Source organism: Vigna unguiculata, chromosome 7 (assembly GCF_004118075.2).
Source record: "Vigna unguiculata cultivar IT97K-499-35 chromosome 7, ASM411807v1, whole genome shotgun sequence".
NCBI lineage: Eukaryota > Viridiplantae > Streptophyta > Magnoliopsida > Fabales > Fabaceae > Vigna > Vigna unguiculata.
The window spans coordinates 23,203,094-23,229,778 of record NC_040285.1 but is presented as its reverse complement, the minus strand read 5'-3'; the positions used below and the strand labels follow the sequence as shown (position 1 = coordinate 23,229,778).

At 32.3% G+C, this 26,685-nt stretch overlaps 1 protein-coding gene and 1 pseudogene across 1 annotated transcript; both read left to right on the top strand.

The window, feature by feature from the left end:
• The first annotated feature begins 4,942 nt into the window (after positions 1-4,942).
• LOC114189528 lies at positions 4,943-7,618 on the top strand (annotated as a pseudogene).
• Positions 7,619-7,626: 8 nt separating this feature from the next.
• On the top strand, positions 7,627-8,063 carry LOC114189531 (cytochrome c oxidase subunit 5C-2). Its single transcript, XM_028078119.1, has one exon. It carries the CDS (start codon positions 7,663-7,665, stop codon positions 7,855-7,857), a length of 195 nt encoding a protein of 64 aa, XP_027933920.1. The 5' UTR covers positions 7,627-7,662; the 3' UTR covers positions 7,858-8,063.
• Positions 8,064-26,685: the final 18,622 nt, after the last annotated feature.

Here is a 26,685-nt window from a genome sequence, read left to right as displayed (position 1 = left end):
GAAATGAAAGTCTTTCTAAGGGAAGGTCAAAGAAACGTGATTCAGTCTTTGTATTTGGTCTGATTCAAACGAATCATTTATTGAAAGTCTTCTTAATAAAGAGTCAAACAAGTGAGTCTGTGATGATGAACATTTAATATTTTATCTCCCTAATTATGTTTTCTAGAACTATTTATTAGTTTTTTTTGCATGTTGTTTTTACTGTAGTTGTTATTAAAATTGTTATTGTAGAAATAATTGATTATAGAACTCAATAGAGGATAGTTATGGAATTCAATGAAGGACGAAAATCAGGTTTTTAGATTTTTAGAGTTAATAAATTCTGATTCAAATATAATAATAGATGATAACTTAATGATATTTAGTTCAGAAAATAGAAATACAGATATTCAAAAATAGCAATGTTTATTATATTAAAAATACATTTGATAAAATGGTTACAATTTGTATAAAATATTGATTAATTTTTAATAAATGTATTTAATTTGCTTAATGACGATATTCTAGCATCAATGATACCGTTTCCAACTGTTTTCTATTTCCGTTTTAGGTTGGAAATTGTATTTGTTAATAAATTAAAAATTGCAAAAAGTTTTAATATTTTAATAAAATTATTTATATACGTTAAAGTATATAAATTACTGATAAAAAAATTTCACACCGTACAATATACAAATATAACTACTCCTCTAATCTATTCTAATAGTTTTCTTCTTCTTTTTTACAGAAACCAAAAAAGGTTAGTAAACAAACGAGAGAGGGTGGTACTATGATAAAACTAACTCTATTATTAATATGATGTTGAAAAACTAAAGTAACATCTATAAAAAATGTTAAAAAATGTAGATGAAATCCTCTGTGAAAATAGGGAAAATGTGTTCTTAATGAAAACTCCTTCATAAAAAAAAATGGAGGAACATACAAAATACAACATATATATATATATACATGTGAAAGTACTACTCCCTACAAAGTTTCTAAACAATTTCACTATTATTATCATTTTCATTTGTAATATCATCTATTCACATATAATATACGATTATTATAGGTGGAAAAATCACTACACAACGTCCAATAGGGTAAGTTAGGGAAATTTTAACCAATACATGCTCAAACACCCACCAGTACAAACATTCCAATATGCATATGTTACTAAATAAGTTATCCTCAATATAACATTGATTTAAGACACATATATACTCAAAGACTCAATTTTCGAAATGTAATGAGTCAAATACGCGCAAAGTCTTACACCTATCATGAAATCTCTCTACAGTGGATTCGAGTAAAAATAACCATTATGGCTCCACTTGACACACATATGTTATCTTTCTATAGTGGATTCGAGCAAAAATAATCACTGTGGCTCCACTTGGCACAGACCTCCATAACCTAATTAATTTACTATAGCATAGTCATAATGGTTCTCTTTCACACTAAATCCCACTATAGGAACCTTTTTTTAACTCTTACCACTTAAACTATATTTTCTATATGACTCTATGAGTTTAATATAGTAAGTTGACTTCACAATCGAGACTCCAACTCAATACATATCTTAAACCTATACAATGTGACAATTCTCCTTAAAATTAACCACATTCATACAACACATCCATATATAAGATAACCAGGTCAAACCATTTCATTTATATCATAAAGGATCCTGGTCCAACCACCTTCACCCATAATTTACATTTCATACTCAACATTTTCCTTTCCACATTTCATTATATTACAACCTTTAAAACCATACTCCATTCAAGAAAACTTTTTACGAAAACCTTTTATAGTTTTCGCTTAGCTACCCATTTTCTACCTATCATGTCATTCTTGAAGGAAGGCCCACCCGGACAAATAGGTGCGACCAACAGAAACAAAGCAAAAGGTTTTGTACCAGTTAGCGCCTAATAGCCAAAGCCAGCACTTAGTGAGAGGAAGTTGGCTCCCCAAGCCAAGGTCATTGGAGTTATCTGATATTTAATTTTAGGTGGCACCCAACGGTCAACAGGTGGCACCCAACGCCCCTGACCTTTGTAGATCTCTAAAATTTTCATTCTCGTTGTCGGTCAATGCCTCTATGATTCCATCGAATGGTAATGCATGTTTTAGAAGCTACCTATGTGAATCAGATTGGGCAACTGAGTCTGTCTAGGTTAGTTTACTCTTTTCTTGTATCAAAGTAGGTGTAGTTTGGCACAATTTATGCTCAGAAAGCATCACTTAATCAATTTGATATACCATGAAAAAATTCATTCATCATACAATCAACTCATACAAAATTTTAATACTTTCCAGGCCAACTAACATAGATGAATCCATCATACAAATTCATCAATCTTACACATACCAGGAAATCACTACTTTACAATTGTAGTTTATTAAATCAAATAATTAACATATATAAAATAACACTAGCTTCCCTTACCTGAGTAGAAGCTCTTAAATTTAAAAGGTATTCCACACATGTTAAACTCTCAAACTTCACTAACTCTATCTCACAGAGATGTGATTATCTCACGTTTCAAAATAGATTAATTCTTACATTATTTTATGTGTGTTTAATTGGATTAATTAAAAATCAGAAAATAAAAAATGTACTTAGATCACTAAATTATCTTACTAACAAGGACATCATATCTTGTCATTTAAGTAATCCACTTTGTTTATTTTTTTCAGTAAGTCTCATGACATCTCAAACCTACTAGAAGCATTAATAATCATTTGTTAAAATTAAGATCTAATACATAAATTCGTAATGTATTTCAGATTTCATGCTCATATAGTAAAATTGTTAGGATCATCAAACAAAATCATAAAATAGTTTAGATTGTCTTTTTTTTTTTTAATTGTCTGCTACATCACCTATGCACATTTTCGGGTAATTCAATTTAAATAAAACATGAACCTAAATAAAAGGTAATGAAGTTAAAGATTCATCTTGTTATATGTGTTGTCAATCACAACACCCAATTAAAATTTAATACCATTAAAATTCACATTTTTCTTAGGTGAAACATTTTTTACCTTCTTGATGAATGAGATTTTAATTAAAATAAAAATCAAACTCAATTAGAAATTAAAGGTGTTTTCTAATGCACCTTTCACCTTATTTCATTTAATGAATTTCAATTAAATGAATTTGAATTAAAATAAAATAAATTAAGATATATGTATATAGATATAACATACTTTTGAAGAAGATAAAATATATGATTCATATTATAATTTCAGATTTACAATCTTGTAAATTCTTTTACATCTTGACCATAATTTTGATTTTAACTATCCCACCCCTGAGTTCACAAGATTTTAAATTAATATATTTTAACGAACATCTATCATTTGAAAACTAATTAATTTAAACTCAAGATCAAAATTTACTTTTACTTTTATTTATTATGTCTATATAAGCACAACAAAATAGTGAAAAATTGCTAAGCTTTTTAAAATGTTAATTATGTCACATAAAAAATCCAAAATATTACTTAATTTTTAGCACATTATAAATATCTAAGAGAATTTCATCCCATAAAATTATATTTATTATCGAGGTAAAAAAAGAGAGCTCTCTCATAGTAAAATATATTGGAACCCAATGTAGCACCATCAAAATATCATTATCATATTTTATAATAGCTTTATGAAAGGTAAATGTAAAAAGAGCATAACAATGACATTTCTTTATGCACTTCCATAGTTTGTATGTGCATCATAGAGGTGGTTAAAACACTAAACTATCTCTCATACCATTATCACCCTTTCTTGTTGTTACTTTCTAGTAGACATGTCAAAGTGGATCAGGCTCGCCAACCCACAAAAAAAGGTGGACCGGATTGGAACTTCTAATTTGCCAATCCGTTGTGACTCGGCCTGCCAGTTTGGTGGGCCAACCTGATCTGGTCTGCCAACTATTTTTTTTTTTATAATTTTATGTTTAAATTTTTAAAAAAATAAAAAAAATATATAAACAAATTTGTATATATAAAGAAATTGTAAACAAAAATTTAAAAAAAGTTAAAAGAAAATATTAAAAAATTTAAAAAGTTAAAAATTAAAAAAAAAATTAAAAAAAATTAAAAAATGTAGCGGGCCAGTCTGCCAACCCGCACTGAGGTGGGACGGGTTACAAGTGGTATGAGTTACAGTATTGAACCCGTTTGCTAGTGACATGTCAACCCAACCCGACTCATTTTTTACAAGTTAAGGGTAGACCGAGCCAAAACGAGTCAGGCTGATCCGTTTTGTCACTCTACTTTCTAGCCATCAGAGTCCCTTGCTAAGGTTGACACCCTTGTTATAGTTGCTCAATTCTCATTGTTATCATGATCTCTGTTATATTGTGAATCAACTAAAGGAAAAAAAAATGTGTAAGATTCTATAATTTGAAAATCAAATGTTTTGTGTTATGCAATGTAGAAATATATATTTTTTCATAGAAAAAGCATTTAGATTGTACAATAAAAAAACAAAAAACATCTGAATTACACGATTTAAAAGTCAAACAATAGCTTTTGATTTGTACGGTCTAAAAAATAAGTTTAGATTACACAATATAAAGGTTTTTTTATGTAAAGTTAATGTCTTTCAAAATGTAAATAATGAAAATTTTCTCTTAAAATAATAATTTTTAAATTCTTCGATTCATAAGTCAGAAAGAAATATAAGTTGCACAGTTTAAAGTAAAAACAATCTAATAGTCATGTTTTACAAACAAAGAAGAATTTTCGTTTTTATGAATGCGCAGAAAGAAAAATATGGAAATATTGGGTTGGATGACCTCAAACAAATATGTAAGGCCCAAACTCAATTGGAATTGGGCCTGGGGCCCACGATGAGTCGTGGCCTTTCATATATACTAATGGATACTCTCATTGACGTGCGTCTTTTCCCGCACTCTCTCGACGACCGTCTTCGCCTGTGTTTCCCTCTGGTTAGTTTTCTCCTTCCTCTGTTATCAATATTATTGTAGATCTTCAAACCCTACTTCTGCACGCACCACAACTTTTGATTCTTCTTCTTTCTAACTGTAATAATTTTCCCCATTCACTGTTTTTTGTTCCGACAAAATTCTTGTCCACTCTGTTGACCATTGTTTACTTACAATAAAATTTTGGGGGAAAAGTCAGCAATTGGGTTCATATTAAAATTATAGCTGGTAAGCATTGAAACATTGCATCGGATTAAACTATCGATGTTCATCATGATCAAATCTGGTGATAGACGAGTTATAGAAATTGTTTTTCATTATTTTGTTGGGAAGTAATTTGTAGGTTATGTGCTAGCTTTTTTATTTATGTTTTGGGTTGTGTGGGTTTCGGGTCATAGGATTTGCTGTGATACGTGAGTTGATTTCACTTGAAGGTTAGTTAACCAGACGAAGCTATAGTGATGGATATGAACAAGTGTATTAGGGTTAAATAATGGATCCGTTATTCTTCTTTTCCCTTGATCTGTTTTATTTTTTCTTAACTCGATGCCATGTTTTTCGCTGCATTGAGAATGCAATTGGGGGCGTACGGTAAGACATTATCCATAGCCACCATTAAATTTAGATTTCACCTTCTCGGCAACACCGACATATTTTTGTCACCAGAGGCTTCAATCCGATAGGAATGGCCACAAAATTGTTCCATCTAAGGATTCAATTTGAATCAATAAATGCATTCCTCACAAGGAATCCATCATTTTGTCTTAGGAATCAAAATTTTAGGCCTTTCTCTTCCCATAAATTGTTATCAAACAAAGGCTTAACCAATGCACTAAGAGTCCTTCACCTTGTATCCCCTCAAAAACGTGGTGCTGATGTTAAGAGTCGTCAAAGCCATCTGAGGCTCATTGAGAACATGTTGGAAAATGCAATCATAACCATTCCTCTCTCGGTCACAGTTCACCTACTCTAAGGACTACAACTGAAATGAATATTCAGTCCTCTGTTCTACAGATGGAACAAGGGTTCGTCGGAGTTGATGTGCGCTTCTTGTCACAAGCTGTGAGCACATGTAGGTCCAAGCGTGACCTTTGGGGAGGAATTCAGTATCACTGCTTAGCAATAACAACTGGGTTCATTGCCAATGTTTATGTTGGAAGTTCTTTAATAAGTTTGTACAGCAGGTGTGCCTTATTGGATGATGCATACCGTGAGTTTGAAGAAATGCCTGTTAGAAAAGTAGTTTCGTGAACGGCTATTATTGCTGGGTTTGAACAAGCATGGCGTTTTGACATGTGTTTGGAGCTCTTGCATCAAATGAGGGGATCAGATTTGGGACCAAATTATTTTACGTACACTAGTCTTCTAAGTGCTTGTATGGGCAGTGGAGCACTGGAATATGGGAGCTGTGCTCATTGTCAAATAATTCACCTGGGTTTTCACTCTTACCTCCACATTTATAATGCTCTCATTGCTATGTATTCCAAATGTGGGGCAATTGATGAGGCCTTGTATATATTTGAATATATGGAGGGTAGGGATGTTGTCACATGGAATACCATGATTAGTGGGTATGCGCAGCATGGGCTTGCCTAAGAGGCAATTAGTCTCTTCGAGGAGATGATAAAGCAGTGTGTTAATCCTGATGCTGTTACTTACCTTGGTGTCTTATCTTCATGCAGACATGGCGGTCTTGTTAAAGAAGGCCAAGTTTACTTTAATTCCATGATTGAGGATGGTTTGCAGCCCGAAGTAGATCATTATTCTTGCATTTTAGATCTTCTTGGTTGAGCTGGTTTACTTCAGGAGGCTCATGATTTCGTTCAAAATATGCCTGTTTTTCCTAATGCTGTAGTATGGGGTTCACTACTGTCTTCCTCTAGGCTTCATGGAAGTGTTCAGATTGGAATCCATGCAGCAGAGAATAGGTTGTTGCTGGAACCGGGGTGTTCAGCTACACTTCAGCAGCTGGTGAATCTCTATGCAAGAGTTGGTTGGTGGAATGAGGCTGCACGAGTGCGAAAATTAATGAAAGACAAAGGTCTTAAACCAAATCCTGGTTTTAGTTGGGTTGAAAATAAGTTAAACAGCAGAAGGACAGAGATTTTTTAACTTTAAATAGTCTGATAGGCCACATGAGTAGTTTAAACTTTCAGTCTCAGATGTGTGATGAGGAAAATATTTGGCTTTCAGTTTTACAATGCTAACTCAATTGTCGGGACCTTTTAACATTTCAAGCACTGACGATTTGGAATGGGTGGGACCAAGAGGACAGTCATTTTCTGGTCATTCTAATGGTCGATGTATTCATTTTGGAAGATTGTTTGTTTTAAATTTTAATTGAGAATGCAGCTGTGGCATTTATCATTTGTTTTTGTTGTCTACTGTTTGGTACATCCTGATAAACAGGATAAAAAATTTACAAATAATTCCTTAAAATTTTCATCCCCAGTTTTAATGGTAGGCGAAACTATCTTGGGGATATGAGGGGCAATGACTCCTGTGTTTCCCTCCTTTTGTGATTAAAGATAAAGTTTCAATAAGAAGTCAATGAAATGTTTTGGTGTCATATCGGTTACTTCTCTTCCTTTGTTTTATTAAATCATGCTATCAGATTGGTAAAGTTTAATTGGTCTCTTTTAAACTGTCTCCAACTTAATATATTTAAATATTTACAAATCGATGTTTTGTAGTTTGTAGAATTGCCAAGCTTAAAGACAAACACTTAAATGGCTGGTCCTAGAATTGCCCATGCTACCTTGAAAGGTCCAAGTGTGGTAAAGGAGATATTAATTGGAATAACACTCGGCTTGGCTGCTGGTAGTGTGTGGAAGATGCACCACTGGAATGAGCAGAGGAAAATCAGGACCTTCTACGATTTACTTGAAAAAGGTGAGATCGGTGTTGTTGTGGAGGAACAGTAGAACTGTTCTTGCTTTGTTGCCTATGCTCTCCATATATAGGCTTTTTCCCCCTGCTATATTCAATTGGCTCTTTAAATGTAAATGAGCCAACTTACTGATGAGATTGAAAAGAATAAGTTTTTTGCACTGATTGAGTACTATGTTGGCTTGTAAAATTTCATACAGTTATGCTTTAATTTTATAATTTTGCTATTCTCTTCTTGTTGCACAGCTGTTGATTTGTTTTCTGTTTTACTTTTTCTCTGCATATTTTTGGTCACATGTTTTAATAACTCAATCAATTCCTTTTTGGAAGTTGCTAGATGTAATATTTTATTATGTTAGTATATGCTATTCGGCTGGGTTTGTGCTTGTTGCAATTCCACTTGGGTTTGACTTAGAAAATTAGTGTAAGGGTAACGCTCAGTGTTTTATTTGCTTTCCTGAATTTCAAAATCTAGTACCATCTGGATTATGTAAATAGGCTTCAGTTCATCCAAGATATAAAATCCCACACAAACGGGGTACATTCCAATTCTAGAATAAAAACTGTAAATTTCTGTGTAATATTTGTCTTCAAGGATCGAGTCTTAGTGCGATTGTAAGGTTGTTGCCTTTGTGACTTGGAGTTTGTGGGATTAAATCTTGGAAACAGCCTCTCCCCAGCTGTAAGACCGTATATGTAACCTCCTCTCCAAATCATACTAGGTTAGATCCTCGTACATTAGGCTACCCTATTTAATATATTAGTCTCCCTACCGGTGCAACTCATGGGACTTTAATTAAAGAAAATTATTTTTACTTAATAGATTGATAAGATAGAATTGGTTTTAGGTAATTTTGTAGCTTCAGGTTTTTTTGTGTGCGTAATTGAAGTAATTCGCTGATTGCATTACCTGTTACTAATTCTACGTAACTATTTAATTGTTTTCTTTTCATTTTTCTAAAAGACAAACTTATATATGACTAATAATTTTGTTTGATAAGACTTTTCTTAAGTTGTTTTATTTATTCCTACTTTAAAAAGTTTTTAATTGGAAAACAATCTATACCGTTATAACATTTTAATTTTTTTTCATTCTTCGTGGATCTTACTATTTCATTAAATTTGTGATTCAGAGTTTGCATGATAAATTTATTGAACACATTTTAAATCTGAATTTGGTAACCTTGGTTTGCCCTGCACAACCAATGAGTAGATTACAAGTGAGTATAATAAGTGTGGTGGTGTGATAAAAAGAGAAATAATTAGGGATGGCAATTAGGGCCTGGCCTGGGGGCCCGCAGAAAAAATGCGGGGCAGGCCAGGATAGTGAGCCCGCAGGCCCGTGCGGGCTTGGCCTGCATAGGCCCGCGACCCACACGGGCTAGCCTGCGCAGGCCGGCCTGCAAGCCCGCATAAAATTAAAAAAAAAACTTGCACTTGTGTATATTAATTACTTCTTTTATGGACTCTTGCATTAACATTTCAAATTCTTGTATAACTGGAAAAGATAAGTATTATGTAATTTTTAATGTGCTAAAATGTAAAGAATACATTGTGTATGTCATAGTATAAATATGATGAAAATGTTGAATTATCAATTTATCATCTAATTCCCCAAAGTCTTTACTTAATTTTGTGAACTTCTTAAAGTTTCCCAATTTTTAAACATTGAAAGTTTTATCATAAAAAAATAAATAAATAAAAAATTAAAAAAAAGCGGGTCGGTCCGCGAGCCCACGGGCCAATGTATATGCGGGCCGGGCCAGAGTATGCGGCCTGTATAAAATGTGCGGGGTAGGCCAGCCCGCGGTGTGTGGGCCTTATGCGGAGCGGGCCGTTCCGCATTGTCAACCCTAGAAATAATACGTGTTAGATTTGTAGTATATAGGTATTCGTGTATTATCTGTGTTATTTGAGAACCAATTATTTTCATGTACTAAGCCTATATGTTTGTATAAGACAAGGTATACATTCAGTTATGGAATATAAACTTATCTTGATGTAGAATTTTTAATACGAAATGCTATAAGATTTTCAAGTTCTTAAGTGTTTTGAGTTGTGACATTGTGTCCTCTTATGTTAATACATAGCTCGGAAACATTAATAGAAAATCAATGAAGGCGGTGTATGTATAGGCATTTCTTATGAAAATGATAATGCCTCTTTTAGAATGCAATACATTGATTAAAAAGTTAGCACACAAATAAATTTGCAATTGCTTTTTTTTCTCAGAGGCCGAATGGTAATATGTAAATTTAATATCTTATCGTTTGTTAATAATTGGGATGTAATAAATCTCATTGCGATTGACAAGAATCAAATTGTAGAAGTGGGTATTAACATTTCATAGTGAGGCAAATAAAAATTTGTATTATATATATATATATATATATATATATATATATATATATATATATATATATATATATGTGTGTGTGTGTGTGTAAATTTAAATTAAAATATAGAATTTCATGATATTGTGTTTTTTTTTTACTTTGCATTTAATTTTTTTTATTTTCACTGTAATTAAATCTAAATTTATACTTCATTTACTTTTTCAAATTACTTAGTTCTTTGCTTTCATCTTCTTTATGCAATTTACACTTGGACAATTCATTTACATTTGCTTGTTAGATTTTACATGCATTATTTATAATTATTTACTGGAGCATAGTGATAGGCAAAATAATTTTTTTCCATATACTTAAATAATAATTTTAACAAAATTAGGGATTGTCCTTGTCTATACTTGTGTACACGTATGTCACACATTTTTTTTTACTTTGCATTTAAATTGTTTTTATTTCACTGTAATATAATCTAAATTTATACTTATCTTCATTTAAATTGTTTTTATTTAATTATTTGTTTGATCGACAAGTTTTAAGTTATTGTTTATTTAGTTTTAGATATTATCTTTTTAGATATCATTTTTTTAAACCGGGTAATGTTATCTTTCTTCTGGAATGATGCTAAATTCATTATTTGTAAATTTAATAAATATAATAATTTATACGGTTTACCGGAGTGTTAAACTTAAAATAAAGTTAAAAATTTAGAATAAATATTTGCCTAAATTAAAATATACAATAATGTAATAAGTTAAAAAGTAAATTTTAAGAAAAATATGAATGCAATATTTATACAAAAAATAAATTTGGTTTTAGTTTGAGAAGGAAAAATATTGTTCTATTTTGGAAAATTTTGAGACTAAATTCAATAAAATAAACATATATGGATTAAATTGAGTACAAGCCAATGACATTTGACATTAGGGATGACAATACAGTATGGTGAGAATGAGTTTCACTATCTCATACTTATCTTCCTAAAAACAATTCATTCAGTACCAAAATTTAATGGATACTAAATTTTTGTCTCATTCCGATCAGATAACGGGTATATTCTTGTATCCATAACCGTACTCTTCTTACTGTTTTACTATTAATTAATTAGTTTTTGTAAAATATTAACAAATTACAGTAAATGGAACATAATATTATCAAATATTCAATATTAAAAGAAGATTTGTTTCTTCAATATCAAATATCTAAAAATAAATTATAATGATTTTTTTTTCCAAACAACACTGTTCGGTTTTTTTTTTACATGAATAGCACACTGTGCTTTAATTTTACATGGATGACACACTTTTTTTATCTTAGTTGGGAATTCGGTCCTCTAAGAGCCGATTTCCAACTTGTTATGTTTAATTTTTTTTTTATTCCAAGTCAGTTCAGGGATTCGAATTCTGAACTTGGTTTTTTTTTAAAAAAATAAATTAGAATTACTTTTTTTAAATTTTTTTAACAAAATAGATCTAAGGTTTATTTTTTATCTTTTATTTTTTGTAAAAATTTTACAAGGTTAAATATATATTTTTTTAGAAATAGATATAGTATTGTATTTTTAGTTATTTTAGGTATTATTTGAAAGAAAAAATAATAAATAATATTTTTTTTCTTTTTAAATTTGTTGATTTAAAAATAGATTTTGTATTGTGTAGTAAGTTATTTTATGTGCAATTTGAAAATATAAAAGTCAATTTAATGTTTTTTTTATAATTTGTGTAATATTAATTATTTTTAATAGATGTTTATAAATAGCAAAATTACAGTTATCTTTTAATGTTTGATAATTTAAAAAAAATGTATATTATAAACTTTGAAAATTTGTTAAAAATATTTTAAAAATGATGGAAATAACAAATAATTTAAAAGCATTTCATTATTGTATTTTAAATAATTTTGTTATTTGTTTTTGGTTTATGTAAAATAAGTAACAATAAAAGATAATAAGAAAAGATGTACCATTGAATTGAATCAAGTACAAGTTTATTGAATACAATTAAAAGTACAACATAAACTAAGTGGTTTGATGTGAATCATCTAAGTGTAGGGTTATTAGGACAATGATTTCTTGTGTGTCCTTCAGTTCTACAATAGGAACACTTTTTTGATTGTCTTCCTTAATGTCCATCTCAGTCCTAATTCTACTTGATTTAGGACGACTCCTCTCGCTCCTTTTTGTGGCAGGATAAGGCCAAACCTGTGGCCCTTGATATGGTGGCCAATATTCTTCATGTCTTAACTCGCCAAATAAATTGTCATATACTTTCATGATGACATCCAGCCTATAATGGGGACTTATGTACATGCTGAAGTCGTGATGTGCATGCTTGCAAGTTGCAATAACATGTGAACATGGTAGATGTATTTTTTGAAACTTTCCACAATCGCACTACCTTTCATCTAATATGACTACAAATTTTCCTACAGGACGTACTTCTCTGGGATTGACCATCTCTTCCACTCTGAATCTTGTGGTATTTCTATCAAATTCAATGACATGGTGCGTGTTTGACTTGGAGTCCGCATCTTGTAGGAAGTTGGTCACGTATTCAGAGTACACATGACCAGCACTGGCCATTGCAATTATTTGCCTACCTCTTTTTGTGAAGTATGTGTTGCACTTGGTGTACGTGGCCAATACTATGGATGAAATTGGCAAATTTTTTGTCTTCTTCAGGACATAATTTATTGCTTCAGCTAGATTCGTTGTTACGTGACCCCACATTCTTCCTTGATCATATGCAAGACACCACTGCTCCCTTGGAATTTGGTCTACCTAAGCTGCTGCTTCTGAGTTGTCTTCTTTAATGATGTTGTAGTAGTAGTTACAGCGTGTCTCCGTCAATGCGTACGCTACAAATATAATTATAAAAAGAATTTATTTTCTAATAATGGGTGTGAAAAATTAACAGCCAAGAAAATGAAAAAGACAAATTTACATGTAATAACTTACCCATGTTGAGGAGGTCCTTTTTCAGAGTTGTATTCTTGAATCTTTTTGTAAAATTTTGTGCAATGTGTCGAATACAAAACACCTGCACACAGTTCCCTTCAGTCCAGCCACTACTAGGCCTGTTGAATGCTGCTTTGTTTGAATTGTGGCGGTCTGACATTAAGCACAAATTTTGTTGAGGCGTAATGTGTGTCCTTAGCTGGTACCTATTTAAAGCATCTAGAAATTGTTCCTTTGTTTGAAACCTCATTCCTTAGGTCAGTGTACCAACATCGTGCTCAAAGTTGTCATGCAACATTATGTGGTGGTCATAAGCGTTTGAGAATTCCTGGTTTGGGGTCTGGTTGTATTGTTCATATAATTGGAAATGTTGTGGTGAGTTATAGGGGACATGTGTTTGAGGGTGAGGGTGAGGGTGTTGTTGTTGTATGGGGTGGACATCTAGGGTTTGGTCATGGTCATCATGTTGATAAAAAAGTATATTGTCCTCATCTTCGCTAAACGCGTCTAAGGATGTTGTAGGTAGATCTAGGTTTTCAACTTCTATGATAGTTGGAGGAGAGGACCTTTGGGTGTTGTGATGTGCGGGAGTTTGAAAATTATTTGAGGTAGACGGACCAGTTAGTAGTTCGGTATATGACTGTATATCATTTCCCCAATCCCCTAGGTAGGTAGTGTTAAGGTCAAATAGTTCTTGTTGTAGTTCAGTATTTGGATATGGATGATGTGCATCAAAATGTGTTAAAGAAATATTTCAGAAGGTCTCGTACCTGAGTTGTAGGTGGTGCAGAGTTCAATAGATGTAACAGTTGGGGCGACCTGTATCATGTTGAAAGCGCAGTCATCGTCATCTTGGATCTGAATGGTTGTGTATGTCACATGTTGGCCACAAACTTTAGTCAGAAATTTGAAGTGAATAAGTGGAACTCCATCCCTTGGATCTCTATTTGCCTTGTCCATTATTATGCGAATAAGTTTGGACAAGCCGAAACCTCTATGGATGCGGATCATGATTGTCTTTGCAGATGCAAAGTAGACACCAGTTTGAGCGTCACTGGCGATTTCTCCATCGTCGTATACACAGACAAACATTACCCTTCCATCTGAGGTTGTGGTGAATCTGACTTTCGATGATTTTTCAGAGCGAAGAGAAATTACAAGATTAAGATTGTGAGTTTAGAAAGTGAGGGTAGTCTTTTATACCAAAATTAAAGTTATCATGTCACTTTCTATTATGTGAACATGTGACTTGCACGATAGTTAATGTTATCATGTAAGTGGCACGAGCTTTTATGTACTCATGTGATTGACACGACTTCTTATGTACCCATGTGAGGGGCACGAATTATTATGAACCCATGTGACTGGCACGATCTCTAATGTTAGCATGTGACTTGATTACATTTTATAAGAGATTAGCATTTCATTACCCCCATTTTGTAAGTTCAAATTCATTGAAATTAAAAGTTGCATAAACATTTGATGAAGAAGAACATCATAAATAAAAATACATACTTCAAATAAGAAAATATAAACCTCAATCTAAGTTGAGGGACATGTTGAAGTTATTAGAAAAATCAAAATAAACTTCGTCAGGGATTGCGTTATTTTGCCTTGCTGTAATAAATGCCATTATCTCAACTGGAAGATGACATGCTTTTGTCATTCCCATGTAAAAAATGAACTCAACATCGTCATCTCCACACATCGTACAAGATCGGTAGTGTGTAATGTCGCACGATATGAAGATCGGTAACCTGTAGTGTAAGTCTACTTCATAGTCGTCCAATGTTGCACAATTGAATTCATTGAGGATTGCTTGCTTAAGTTGGGACAGTGTCATGGTATTTGTTATGGTCACCCATGTCGTGTTGGAGCTAATGAATTTACCGGAATAGTTCTCTTCAACATAGATGTTATCATTGAAGTACACCAACACAGTGAATGCTGTAGATGTCATTGGGGGGTAGGAGTTTGCACTGACTTGATTAGATTGATGAATGAATTGATGAAAAACATTATTTATAGCCTAAATGGCTCAGTGTGGGTTACAACAATGACAATTTTTGTTTGTTTATGCTAATGGTTTAGATTCAAAGTAGACTAATCGAACGCAAAAGATTTAGATCCACTTTGCAGAACAACCTTGAATTTTTTTCATAGTGGTTTTTGATGTAGTAATTTTCCCTATGTGTTACAGCTTTAATTATTTGGCATGTTATGTCAGGTTAAAATTAAAAGCACTGGACCTGATGAGTGGTAGGCTTTAGTCAATGTCATCACGTGATACCAACATCACATGCATAGTTAATATACACACTGCACGATGAATGTCAATTAGGCTTTATCCCACTTTACTTTGTCACGTGAACCCACTTTAATTCAGGGGTCAAGATTTTTTTTTTACTATCAAGTAACCAATCCGCTTATAAATTATTAGGTCGTTCAGTTCATAACCATAGCTGCTTATTACCAAAACAAGGATGGTGATCCATCACGAGAATAACATTCACAATAGTTTTCTTGTTGCTGTTAACTATGAAGGTCGCATTAATTGTGTTTTCTATGTGTCTACTCACGAATGATGATGTTCACGACATGGTTGCCTTCTTCCTTCCACTCCCACATGATCTCCCAATGAAGCTTTCAGTGACCTTACATCCTCCTGAAAGTGACAACATGGATGCAATAAACTCAACTGCAAGTAATAATATCGATGACTAAAGCTTAGTTCTTTATGTGTTTAGGGAAGTCTGAATAGTGTGTTTAGTAATATTTATGATTAGTACTTAATTTCCATTAACAACTTTAGTGTGTTCAATGTAACAAAGTATTTGTGTTTACTTGAACTTTTTTTTAAGTACTAAGTACCTATTTTTCGATGACATTATGTATAGATTAATATTTGTTGTCGTATCTGAAACTTATGTCATTGGTTTAATAGTGTCTTCTTTGCATGGTGTACATGAAAAAAAAGTCTCCTAAGTTAATTATGACTTATGTGGGGAGTTGTGATGGTAGAAATGGGGAGTTATGTTGGATATTTTGGTCATCAGTTGCAGTACTTTAAAAAAGAAAAACTTAAATGTCACCACCAAAAGTTCACCCTATTTTTTTTTTAAATATGCATGTTTGATGGTGGATATTCAGTGTTTAGGTTAGGAAAATTGTATGATGGAAAATGTGTGTCAGTGACTACATTGTGTGATCACAAAATGATATTTTAATTTTTTTAACCACCTGCAAGTGCAATTCATAATTTGGAACACTGCACCCCACATATTAATTCTTGACTCCCCACTTACGAATGACTTGAGGATTTAGACAATTGTTAAGTAAGACAAGCACCAATGACAAATAACGAAAATTATATGATGGAAAATTTGTTTAAGAGACTGAATTGTGTGATCACAATACCATATTAATTTTTTTTAAATATGCACGTGCAGTCCAGAATTTACAATGGTACTTCCCACATATTAATTGTTTACTCCCCACTTATGGATAAGTTGAAGATTTTGACAATTTTGAAGCACCAGAAACACGTTTGATGGTGGATATTCAGTTTTCAGGTTATGTGGAAATTGTATGAAGGAAAATGTGTGTCAATCCCTACATTGTGTGATGACAATACGATATTTCAAATTTTTAAAAAGATGCAGTCCATAATCTACAACACTATTCCCCACATATTAATGCTTAACTCCCCATGTATGGATGAGTTGAGGATTTTGACAATTTTTAAGTAAGACAAGAACCTATGTTAGTGAATGGAAATTGTAGGATGAAAAATTTATGTAACTGACTGAATTGTGTGATTGTAATACCATATTTATTTATTTTTAAAAATCTGCAACCTCAAACATAATTTCGAACTTCACTCCCCACATATTAATGGTTGACTCCCCACTTACGGATGACTTGCAAATTTTGATAATTTTAAATAGCCACAAAGACCCACGATGGTCAATATTCAGTGTTTTGGTCATGGAATTTGGAAGACAAAATTTGAGTAATTAACTGTATTGCGTGATCACAATTCGATTATTGAATTTTTTAAAAAGTTGTAACCTTGGAACATAATTTTCAACTTCACTCCCCACATATTAATGGTTGATTCCCCACTTACGGATGACTCCCCACATAATTTTCAACCTTTATGTTCAATGTCATCCAAATAAAACTTTTGCATGTTCAAATTTTGGGTCCTCTATTCCAAAAAATTAAACAGACAAAAATATTTATCCCATCATTAAGACCACAAATAAAATTGTCAAAGACATTCACTTTACTTCATTATCCACCTTTTTTTGCAACTGGGGAACTATTGTCTAGTTAATTTATCTTTTCATGAATAAAATTTATTGGTATTCACGAATTTTTTTATCTTTGAACCCGAATTCTGAAAAGATGTGTGCACCGTGTAGTCACCTTCATACAAGCTTTAATCACCATTATGCTGTGCAAATAACATGTAAGATTAAGTCTGAAAAGGTCTTTGCACATGACAGATTGTCAGATTCACATTAATGACCATTGACATGACAATGCACCAACCTCAATCTAAGGGATGTCATTCCTTTGAATAATCCAACGGCTCAGTTTTCCCTCATGAAGTCTTGCATTGTCTATAAATGTTTAATGTTGTTGTTCTCAATTTTTACTATCAACAGAAACCTACAAAGAGTGAAAAAAATGTTGTTATGGAGACAACAAGAGCATAGGGCTACATACATTTCTTCTCGGGTATGTCAACTTTATTTCTTATCAACACACCTAATTTTTTATGTAATCACATCTTTTACTTCTTTGTTTAGGACACGGAAGGGAGCATTGTGTCGTCTTACTGTCACTCCATGCCTGAACCACATCCAAGTATTGTGCCTATAATACAAGAAGCAGAGTTTGGCGGTGTGGCTAAATTGCGACATCTAAAGGTTGACCATGATTTAATGACTGCCTTGGTAGAAAGGTGGAGGCCTGAAACACACACATTTCATTTTCCAACTGGAGAATGCTCCATAACCTTGCAAGATGTCTCACTTCAATTGGGTCTTCCTGTCGATGGACCCCCTATCATTGGTCCAACTATGTTAGATTAGAACGAGATGTGTGATACCTTATTAGGTATAACAACAGTTAAGGGAGAATTGATTGTCGGTTCTATGGTCAAACTAAAATGGTTAAGGGATAATTTGTTGCCTATAGATGACAATTCCAGTATTGAGGTCATTCATGCACATGCTAGAGCTTATATATTAGGACTTATTGGAGGGGTTTTAATACCCGATAAGACTGGGAATAAAGTACATTTAATGTACTTGAACTATTTGACTAATCTTCGAAGAACCAAGAGATATAGTTGGGGATCAGCGTGTTTGGATGTCTTGTATAGGGAGATGTGCAGAGCAACAGATGCATATGCGAGGACTATGAGTGAATGTGCTTCGTTGTTACAATCATGGGCATGGTTTCAGATGCCCTTTATTGCACCCATTTCAAGAGTTCCACCAACTTTCCCGCTAGTTTGCCAATGGAGCGGCGGTCGAGTAATGAACTACAGAAATGTCCCCCACAATGATTTAGTTGGATATCGGGCAAGGATAGATCACATGTAACAAAATCAGGTAACATTTACCATTTCTATATCGATAAATGGTTCTAAATGAATGACTAACATTTTCAATTATTGTTGTAGTTTATTTGGGTTCCTTAATTGGGTTTGGGCTCTATTATTGATGTTGAAGCATATCGGGACCAAACAATATGGACGTCATGCACAACTTTAATTTGTTTTGCCATTGTGGAGTGGCACCAATCAGACAGGGTGAAGTTACAATTTCGGCTATCACAAGAGATCCCCGAGGAACCCAACAACCTTGATCATCTACATAAATTAGACATGAGGGGGAGACAAGATGAGAACTGGGTTACTAGACATGCGCAATGGATAGAGGTTTGGAATAACCAGCGTGACCTAACGTTGAATGGATTACCGATGCTTGGGCCACTTCAACACACAATTGAGTACATGTCATGGTACATTTCAAACTCATTTTTGTATTTGTCAGTTCCACAAATGTTAAATGATCCTAGAATGCATCGTGCATCGACATTGGCAAATGTCCCTCCACCACGACAAACTAGGCATGACTTCAACACTCCACCTCTACCACCAGGTATGGATGGAGCAAGGAATTCAATTTCTTCAAATTCAGAACTAGGCATGCAATGTATGTTTGCAACTTATGATGAAACACCACCTTCTGCACAACACAACCCTGGTTGCATACATATCCCCAAAGTCCAAATTTCATAGAAGGATTGGATCAGCCTCAACAAGACTCAATTTACTACGTCCATAATCCATATGCAGAAGCATCATCATCTGCTGCACATGATGGTCATTAACCTGAGGAGGAACGCGAACCACAACCTTCACACGTAGAATAACCTATACCTGAAGTGCGTAGGAGGAACCCCACCAGAAACAGGCGTCGACCACGGTGTGGAACTGGACACCACTATAGTGATTAAAAGGGCAAAGATGTACTTTAATATTTTATTACATATGAAATAGGTCGTGTTTATGTGTTTGTAAGAGTTTATCGTGTTTAACAAAATTTTGAAGATTAGTAATGGAAAAACTTAATCATTCCAAATGCTTCATTGCTAAATAGCGAACAACAATTTGCTTTAGATAAACTCAACAAATTCAATGATCTTAAAGACCAATGTTAAAACATACAAAAAAAAAAAACTAAATAGGTACAAAGTTGTCACACTTCTCAACTTTATTATATTACTCTTCTAAAAGGTAATACATACTTCAATTGGGATAACGTGCCAATTTAGAAATTTACTCTCACTACTGTAAAAGTTGTCGCATCTTTGAAAGAAATGGCCTCACTTGCACCTTGTAATTATGACAAGACTTGTCAACTTTATTGAGAGGTGCCAAAGCTGATTTATTATATCACTATTGTAAAATATGACAAATACTTCAATTAGGATAACGTGTCAATTAAGAAATTTAATTTGACCACTGTAAAAGCTGATGCATATTTGAAATAAATGGCCTTACTTGCACGTTCTAATTATGACAAAAATTGTCAACTTTATTGGGATGTGCCAAGGTTGATATTTAATTCAGAAATTTATTCTCACCCTGCAATTTGGACAAGACTTGTCAATGCTATCGGGATAGTGTGCGAATAAAGATACATAATTTGACCACTTGAAAAACTGACAGATATTTCAACACATGTGCACTTTATTGGGATACCAAGTCATGTAAGTCTTATTTGAATCCATAGCAAGACTGATAACTACTTGCCTTATAAATATATTTTATATTTATTTATGTCAATTATGGTACTTATAATGTCTTTCATTAAATTAATATAATTTTTGTTGAATTATACTTTATAAATTTCAATTCAAATACACAAATATTACTAAAACAAATTTTCAAGTTACAAGAAAACAAGAAAAATAATTAATTTCAACCAAATTTTTAGTCCAAATTATAACTTTATATTTAAACGTAATACCTACTATAAATTCTAATAATAAATTTAACATTATTTATTTGAATAAAAAAATATAAATTTTATCAATAAAAATCTTATAAACAAATCAAAGTATAAAAATATAAAGAAAAAGTGAATTCGTACTTCCACCATATTTTTTAATTTTAAATATTTAATAAACATAATATATATATATATATATATATATATATATATATATATATATATATAATACCATCTCAAACATTATACATTAATTGTTTTTACTTCAGTTACCTCTATTATAATTCATAATTTTTTTTCTAAAATCACCATTATAAAAAAAAGTTAATCAACAAAGTAAAAAAAATTAAATTAAATTGACTTTTATATTTTTAAATTACATATAAAATAACTTACTACACAATACAAAATCTATTTTTAAATCAACAAATTTAAAAAGAAAAAAATATTATTTATTATTATTTTTCTTTCAAATAATATCTAAAATAACTAAAAATACAATACCATATCTATTTCTCAAAATATATATATTTAACCTTTAATGTAAATTTTTTACAAAAAATAAAAGATAAAAAATAAATTTCATATCTATTTTATTAAAAAAAATTAAAAAATAAAAAAATTAATTCTAATTTATTTATAAAAAAAAACAAGTTCAGAATTTGAATCCTTGGGGACCGAATTCTGACTTGGAATAAAAAAATAAATTAAACATAACAAGTTGGGATTCTGGGGCTCCCGAAAGACCGAATTCCCAACTAAGATAAAAAGCGTGTCATCCATGTAAAATTAAAGCACAGTGTGCTATTTATGTAAAAAAAAGTAAATAGTGCTATCTGGGAAAAAAATCAAATTATAATTATATACAATTCAAATTAGAATATCAAATAAAATTTGAGGAGAACCAAAACATTTATTAAATTTGCAAACGTTAATCAAACTTAGTTGAAAAAATTTAAAAATATTTTTTAAAAAATATATAAAATCAAATCAAATATTTAAATTAAAATATATTTTAAATGTCTCTTTACTTCAAAATTTTTAAATTAAAATGATTCTCTTTTTTATATACTAATAGAAGTTATAATACATCAAAATCACACAAATAACAAATATTAAATTAATAATAATAAAATTTTAATATAGATCTTGTATCTTTCGAACTTCAATATATATTAGATGGTGATAAAAAAAATTAAATTTTTATATCGTAGTAAATAAAATTTATTTATATAATTATAGTGACAAAATTTTAGTATGATTGATAATGAGTTAGAAAATAAAAAATAATTCTATAAAATATATCAAAATAGTATTTGTAACGCCCCATTTAATTTAATGCGTAAAATTAAAGGAAACGTCACACAGAGATAGCAATGTAGCGTAGTCCTGGGGTTCTAAACACAACCCCTACAAAAACCGGGCACACCACGATGCCAAAGGAAAACTGAAAACCAATCTAACAAGAGTGTAAAGTAGAAATACATGAAACGATACATGGGCCTTAGCCCTAAAGAAAATATGAAGAGAACTCCAGCCCAGATGGCTAAGCAGCGGAATCACCATTCCCTTGTTGGCCACGAGAACCTCGCCCATCTGATCCCATCAATCAAATTGATGATCATCGCAAGAAAGAACAGCCACATACAATACAACCATACAACAAAACGGGTAAGCTAGAGCCAATAACATATTCATCATACAATCAATTATATTTTCACCATCCAACATTCATACCACAACCAAGCATGTTACGACCTTCCAAACAATACACTACGACACGACTCGACTCATCCGGATACGTATAACTTAGTCGGATTCAGCGGATGCTTGCACTTGTGGTGGATACCCCTGCTCGACCCTGAGCTGCTCATCTCCGAGCTATGTGTTACAAGTGTTACGATGAATCAAATCTCCCTCACCACAAGGTTAGCCCTTAATGAATTTCAGGCTTCCTGCTACTCTCACCACAGGAGTTAGTCCGCTCTAAGTGAGACTAACTGGCCCCTTAGAGTGTCAGGATGCAGTCCTTACTAGGGATGTCAACGGGGCGGGTAGGGTACGGGTAGTAGTTCCCCCGTACCCTACCCGCTGAATAAATATCCGCCCCATACCCGTACCCATATCCGTCGGGTATCCGTTATGCGGGTACCCGTCTATTTTTTTTATATCCGCGGGTACCCGCGGGTATTTACAAAAATATTTAAAAAAATAATTATTTAACCATAATTATTGTTTGGATCAACAAGTTCCCATTCTCCGATTGATTCTTAAAAAACAAACAAATAAAAAATCACTACCAATTTATATTGTAGTTTATTTTTGAATAAAATATTAAAGAAATTATTAACTTCATCAATATCCACCTCTTGCAACATTGTATAAAGTTTCATGTTGTCCAATTTTAATCTAGAAGAGCCTTAAAACATAAGGAGTTCAGTAAAAATTTCTAACAATCACTTAATTAAAATATCTAAGTAAAAATGTTAATTTCATTACCTTCCATATTGGTCCATAACCAGTCTTAGAGACACATCAATGCCTCCACAGTATATGGAAGTAATTTACTCATATGTGGGGTAAGAATCTGACCACCATTATTGAATGAAGACTCATAATGTTTTTACTAATATATATATATATATATATATATATATATATATATATAAATTTTCTGAATTAAAGTTTTTACTAATATAATGAAGACTCATAATGTTTTGACTCATTTGTGGGGTAATAATTTTTCTGAATTAAAGTTTAGCGGGTACGGGTATCCACGGGTACGGATACTATGATATCCGTACCCGCCCTGTTAACATGCGGATATCAAAAATACCCATACCCACGGGTAGCGGGTATCCATTTTTAATATCCATTTCCTATCCGTTGCGGGTTTTATCCGCGGATACCCGCGGGTACGGATTTTTTTGACATCCCTAGTCCTTACCTTGAATCCTTACCTAGTTATACAGATGAGGCACCACCATGGACACCCACTAACAGGGGCCATGGAATTACGTCCCGACCACTGAAGCGCAACCCTGAAAGTCTCACCTAGAGACCCCAAGGAATTATGCACTAACACAGATCGACCTCATTCACATAACCAAAATAATAATTACCACGCATAGATATACATCACTCGTACCAACCTTTAAAGCCAACGCCTTTCATGATCCAGGCCCCACTCATTCCAACACCTCATAGTTTATCCATGTAAATAAGATCCAACTCATCATGTTATCATGCCACTTTAATAATATCCGTCTCATTTAATTCACATGCCAATTCTCATACCAACCCATCATCTACAATTCATGAATCATGCTAAATATACTTCATGCTCCATTATATACATATCACTCATCATACAATCATACTCAACCAAAACAGATCATTCAGGAACCAACAGACATCCAAACACAGCACTGTCTCGCCCAGCACCTCGCTCAGGCTTAGGGGTCTCGCTCAGGCGAGACAGTCTCGCTCAGGCGAGTTCCCCCTCCGCCTAGGCGAGGGCATAAGATCAGGAGCATGAGCAACGCGGGATCTCGCTTAGGCGAGACCCCTCTCTCCTGGGCGAGTTGCCTGCTCGCTCAAAATTTTGAGCGGGTCGCCTGAGCGACCTCTTGCGCAACTGGCTTGGGCGAATCCATGTTTGTCTCGCCTAGGCGAGACTGGCTCGCTTGGGCGAGATTAACAGGTCTCGCCACTGTTTCACCTGCAACAACCACATTTTTTTGAACCACCAAGCATATAAAGCATTCAATCACACCAAATCGAAGGATTTATCCATAAAATCAGTAACTAACTCAAGAACAACCAAAACAACACCAAAAGACTAGAACCCTAACTTCCCGTACCTGGAAGTCAAGTTAGCGGGACGCTCCGACACGCACACAGGAAGTCAAACTGCCCTTAGGATGGTCAGCAGCTGGAACGAACGGTAAAACAGAAGAAAGGAGGCGGGTTATTACTAAACCCTAACGATAACAACAAACATAGACCATGAAAATAGAAGCATGAGCCAAGGGGTGACTTACGTGAGTAGGAACTAAGTTTGAGCTTGAATGAAGTGGACCTTAGGGCAAACCCTAGTAGAGCGTTCTGTGAGGGTAGTGAGGAATGACGGCTGGTTTCTGAAAGAGTGAAAGTGAGTGTGGGATTAGGGCAACATAGTAAGATCTTATATGCTGGGCCAACCCTTAGGCCCACTTACAAGGGCAGCCCCTTTAGTTTAGGACAAAAATAAAAAGGGGGCCTTACAATATTCTACATGATAAAAATAAACAAAAAAATATTAAAAATTATCAAATGTGTGTTTTAGAAACAATTTGAGAGACTATTAAATGAAATCGCATAAAGGAAAACAAACGTATAACTAAGAGTTTGGTAAGATGAAAAATATTTTAGAGATCTAAAAAAACTTTTTAAATATCAACATAATCAATAATTGAGAAAGACAAATATTTTTTTAGCGAAACAAAAAAATTTCTTCGAAACAAAAATTAATAGTAATAGAGAAAAAAGAATAATTTTTTTATATTACACAGTAAATAAGGTTTATGCTATTAAACACTTTAATTGAAAGTGTGAAAGATTCTCATGTGAAAGAAAAATAATAAGTAAAAAATTCAAATGTTAGACATAAAAAATATTTAATTAATATACATCATTTGAACATAATTGCATAAAGGTCATGATAAGATGAAAAATATATTGAAGATTCATGATAAACCAAATAATTAGAAAAAGAAATAGAAAGTGCGTACTAATATATATATATATATATATATATATATATATATATATATATATATATATATATATATATATATATATAAGGTTACTTAATTAATTGTGAATATTTTAACAATTTAAGTGGGGATAGAGATATGGCGGGGACGTGTATTATAGTATGGGGACGGGACAAATATGTACATCTCCATACCCAATTGAAAAAGTCGGGAATTTTTCATACCTATATTCCGTCAATGCGGAGATTTCCCATTAAAATGAGGACGAATTCAAACAATACCCACAAACACAAGTTTACTTGTCATCTCTACTTGACATTGTCCTGCCATGTGAAAAACCAAAATTTAAAAAGTAAAATAAAAAGAATTATTAATTAACATGTGCTATTTTAACAACGTTGTAATTTTTTTAGGAAATAAACTAGTTTAGTTAATTTTTTAAAAATTAATTATTCAATTGAAATAAAACACTAACCAAAGACTGAATTGAATTTTTTTAACCAAGGATCAAACATAATTAAATCTTTAAATATTTAAAATATTTTTTGTGAGCAAAAAGAATATATTTAAAAATATCAAAACATTTTGGAGTACTCAAACTTGAATACATATATGTATCAAAGAAACAAAGAAACACACAAGAGACTTAAAGAGATTGAGAGACCTCCAAAAAATACTATGTTCCAACAAAAATAACATATATCGCATTTGAATATTATATATATATATATATATATATATATATATATTAAAAAATATATAACTTTTGTTAAATGTTATATTGTCTAATGTCTTTCAATTAATTGTTTTAGTTCAACTTACATAAATTATATATAGACAACATTTTATATTAATATGATATTATTAAATATCTCGTTTATATACGCTTTGACTCGATAATTATAATGATATAAAATTCTAATATAATGGTTTTATGAAATTCTAATATAGTAGATTGGAAGTAAAGTTGTATAGAGTGAGACACAGAAAAAGTCGCGTCTTCACATGTTTTAAGGAGTGTGTGTAATATAACAATATTTGATATTTTTTATTAGATTATATTCTTTTCAAATATCATATTGATAGTTGTTTAAATATAAATCATATTTATAAAAGATTGTGGTAATATAAAATTATTTAAGGTTAAATATGTTTTAAGTTTATGAGTTTTGAAATAAAATTAGAATTTGTTTTTATTTGAAAATTTTTATAGATCATAATTCCTAAACTTATGATATAGTCTTTTTAATTCAATTATGTTAAATAT

Excerpts from the sequence above, each read along its gene's own strand:
- LOC114189531 (XM_028078119.1), top strand. The coding sequence starts at position 7,663 with ATGGCTGGTCCTAGAATTGCCCATGCTACCTTGAAAGGTCCAAGTGTG.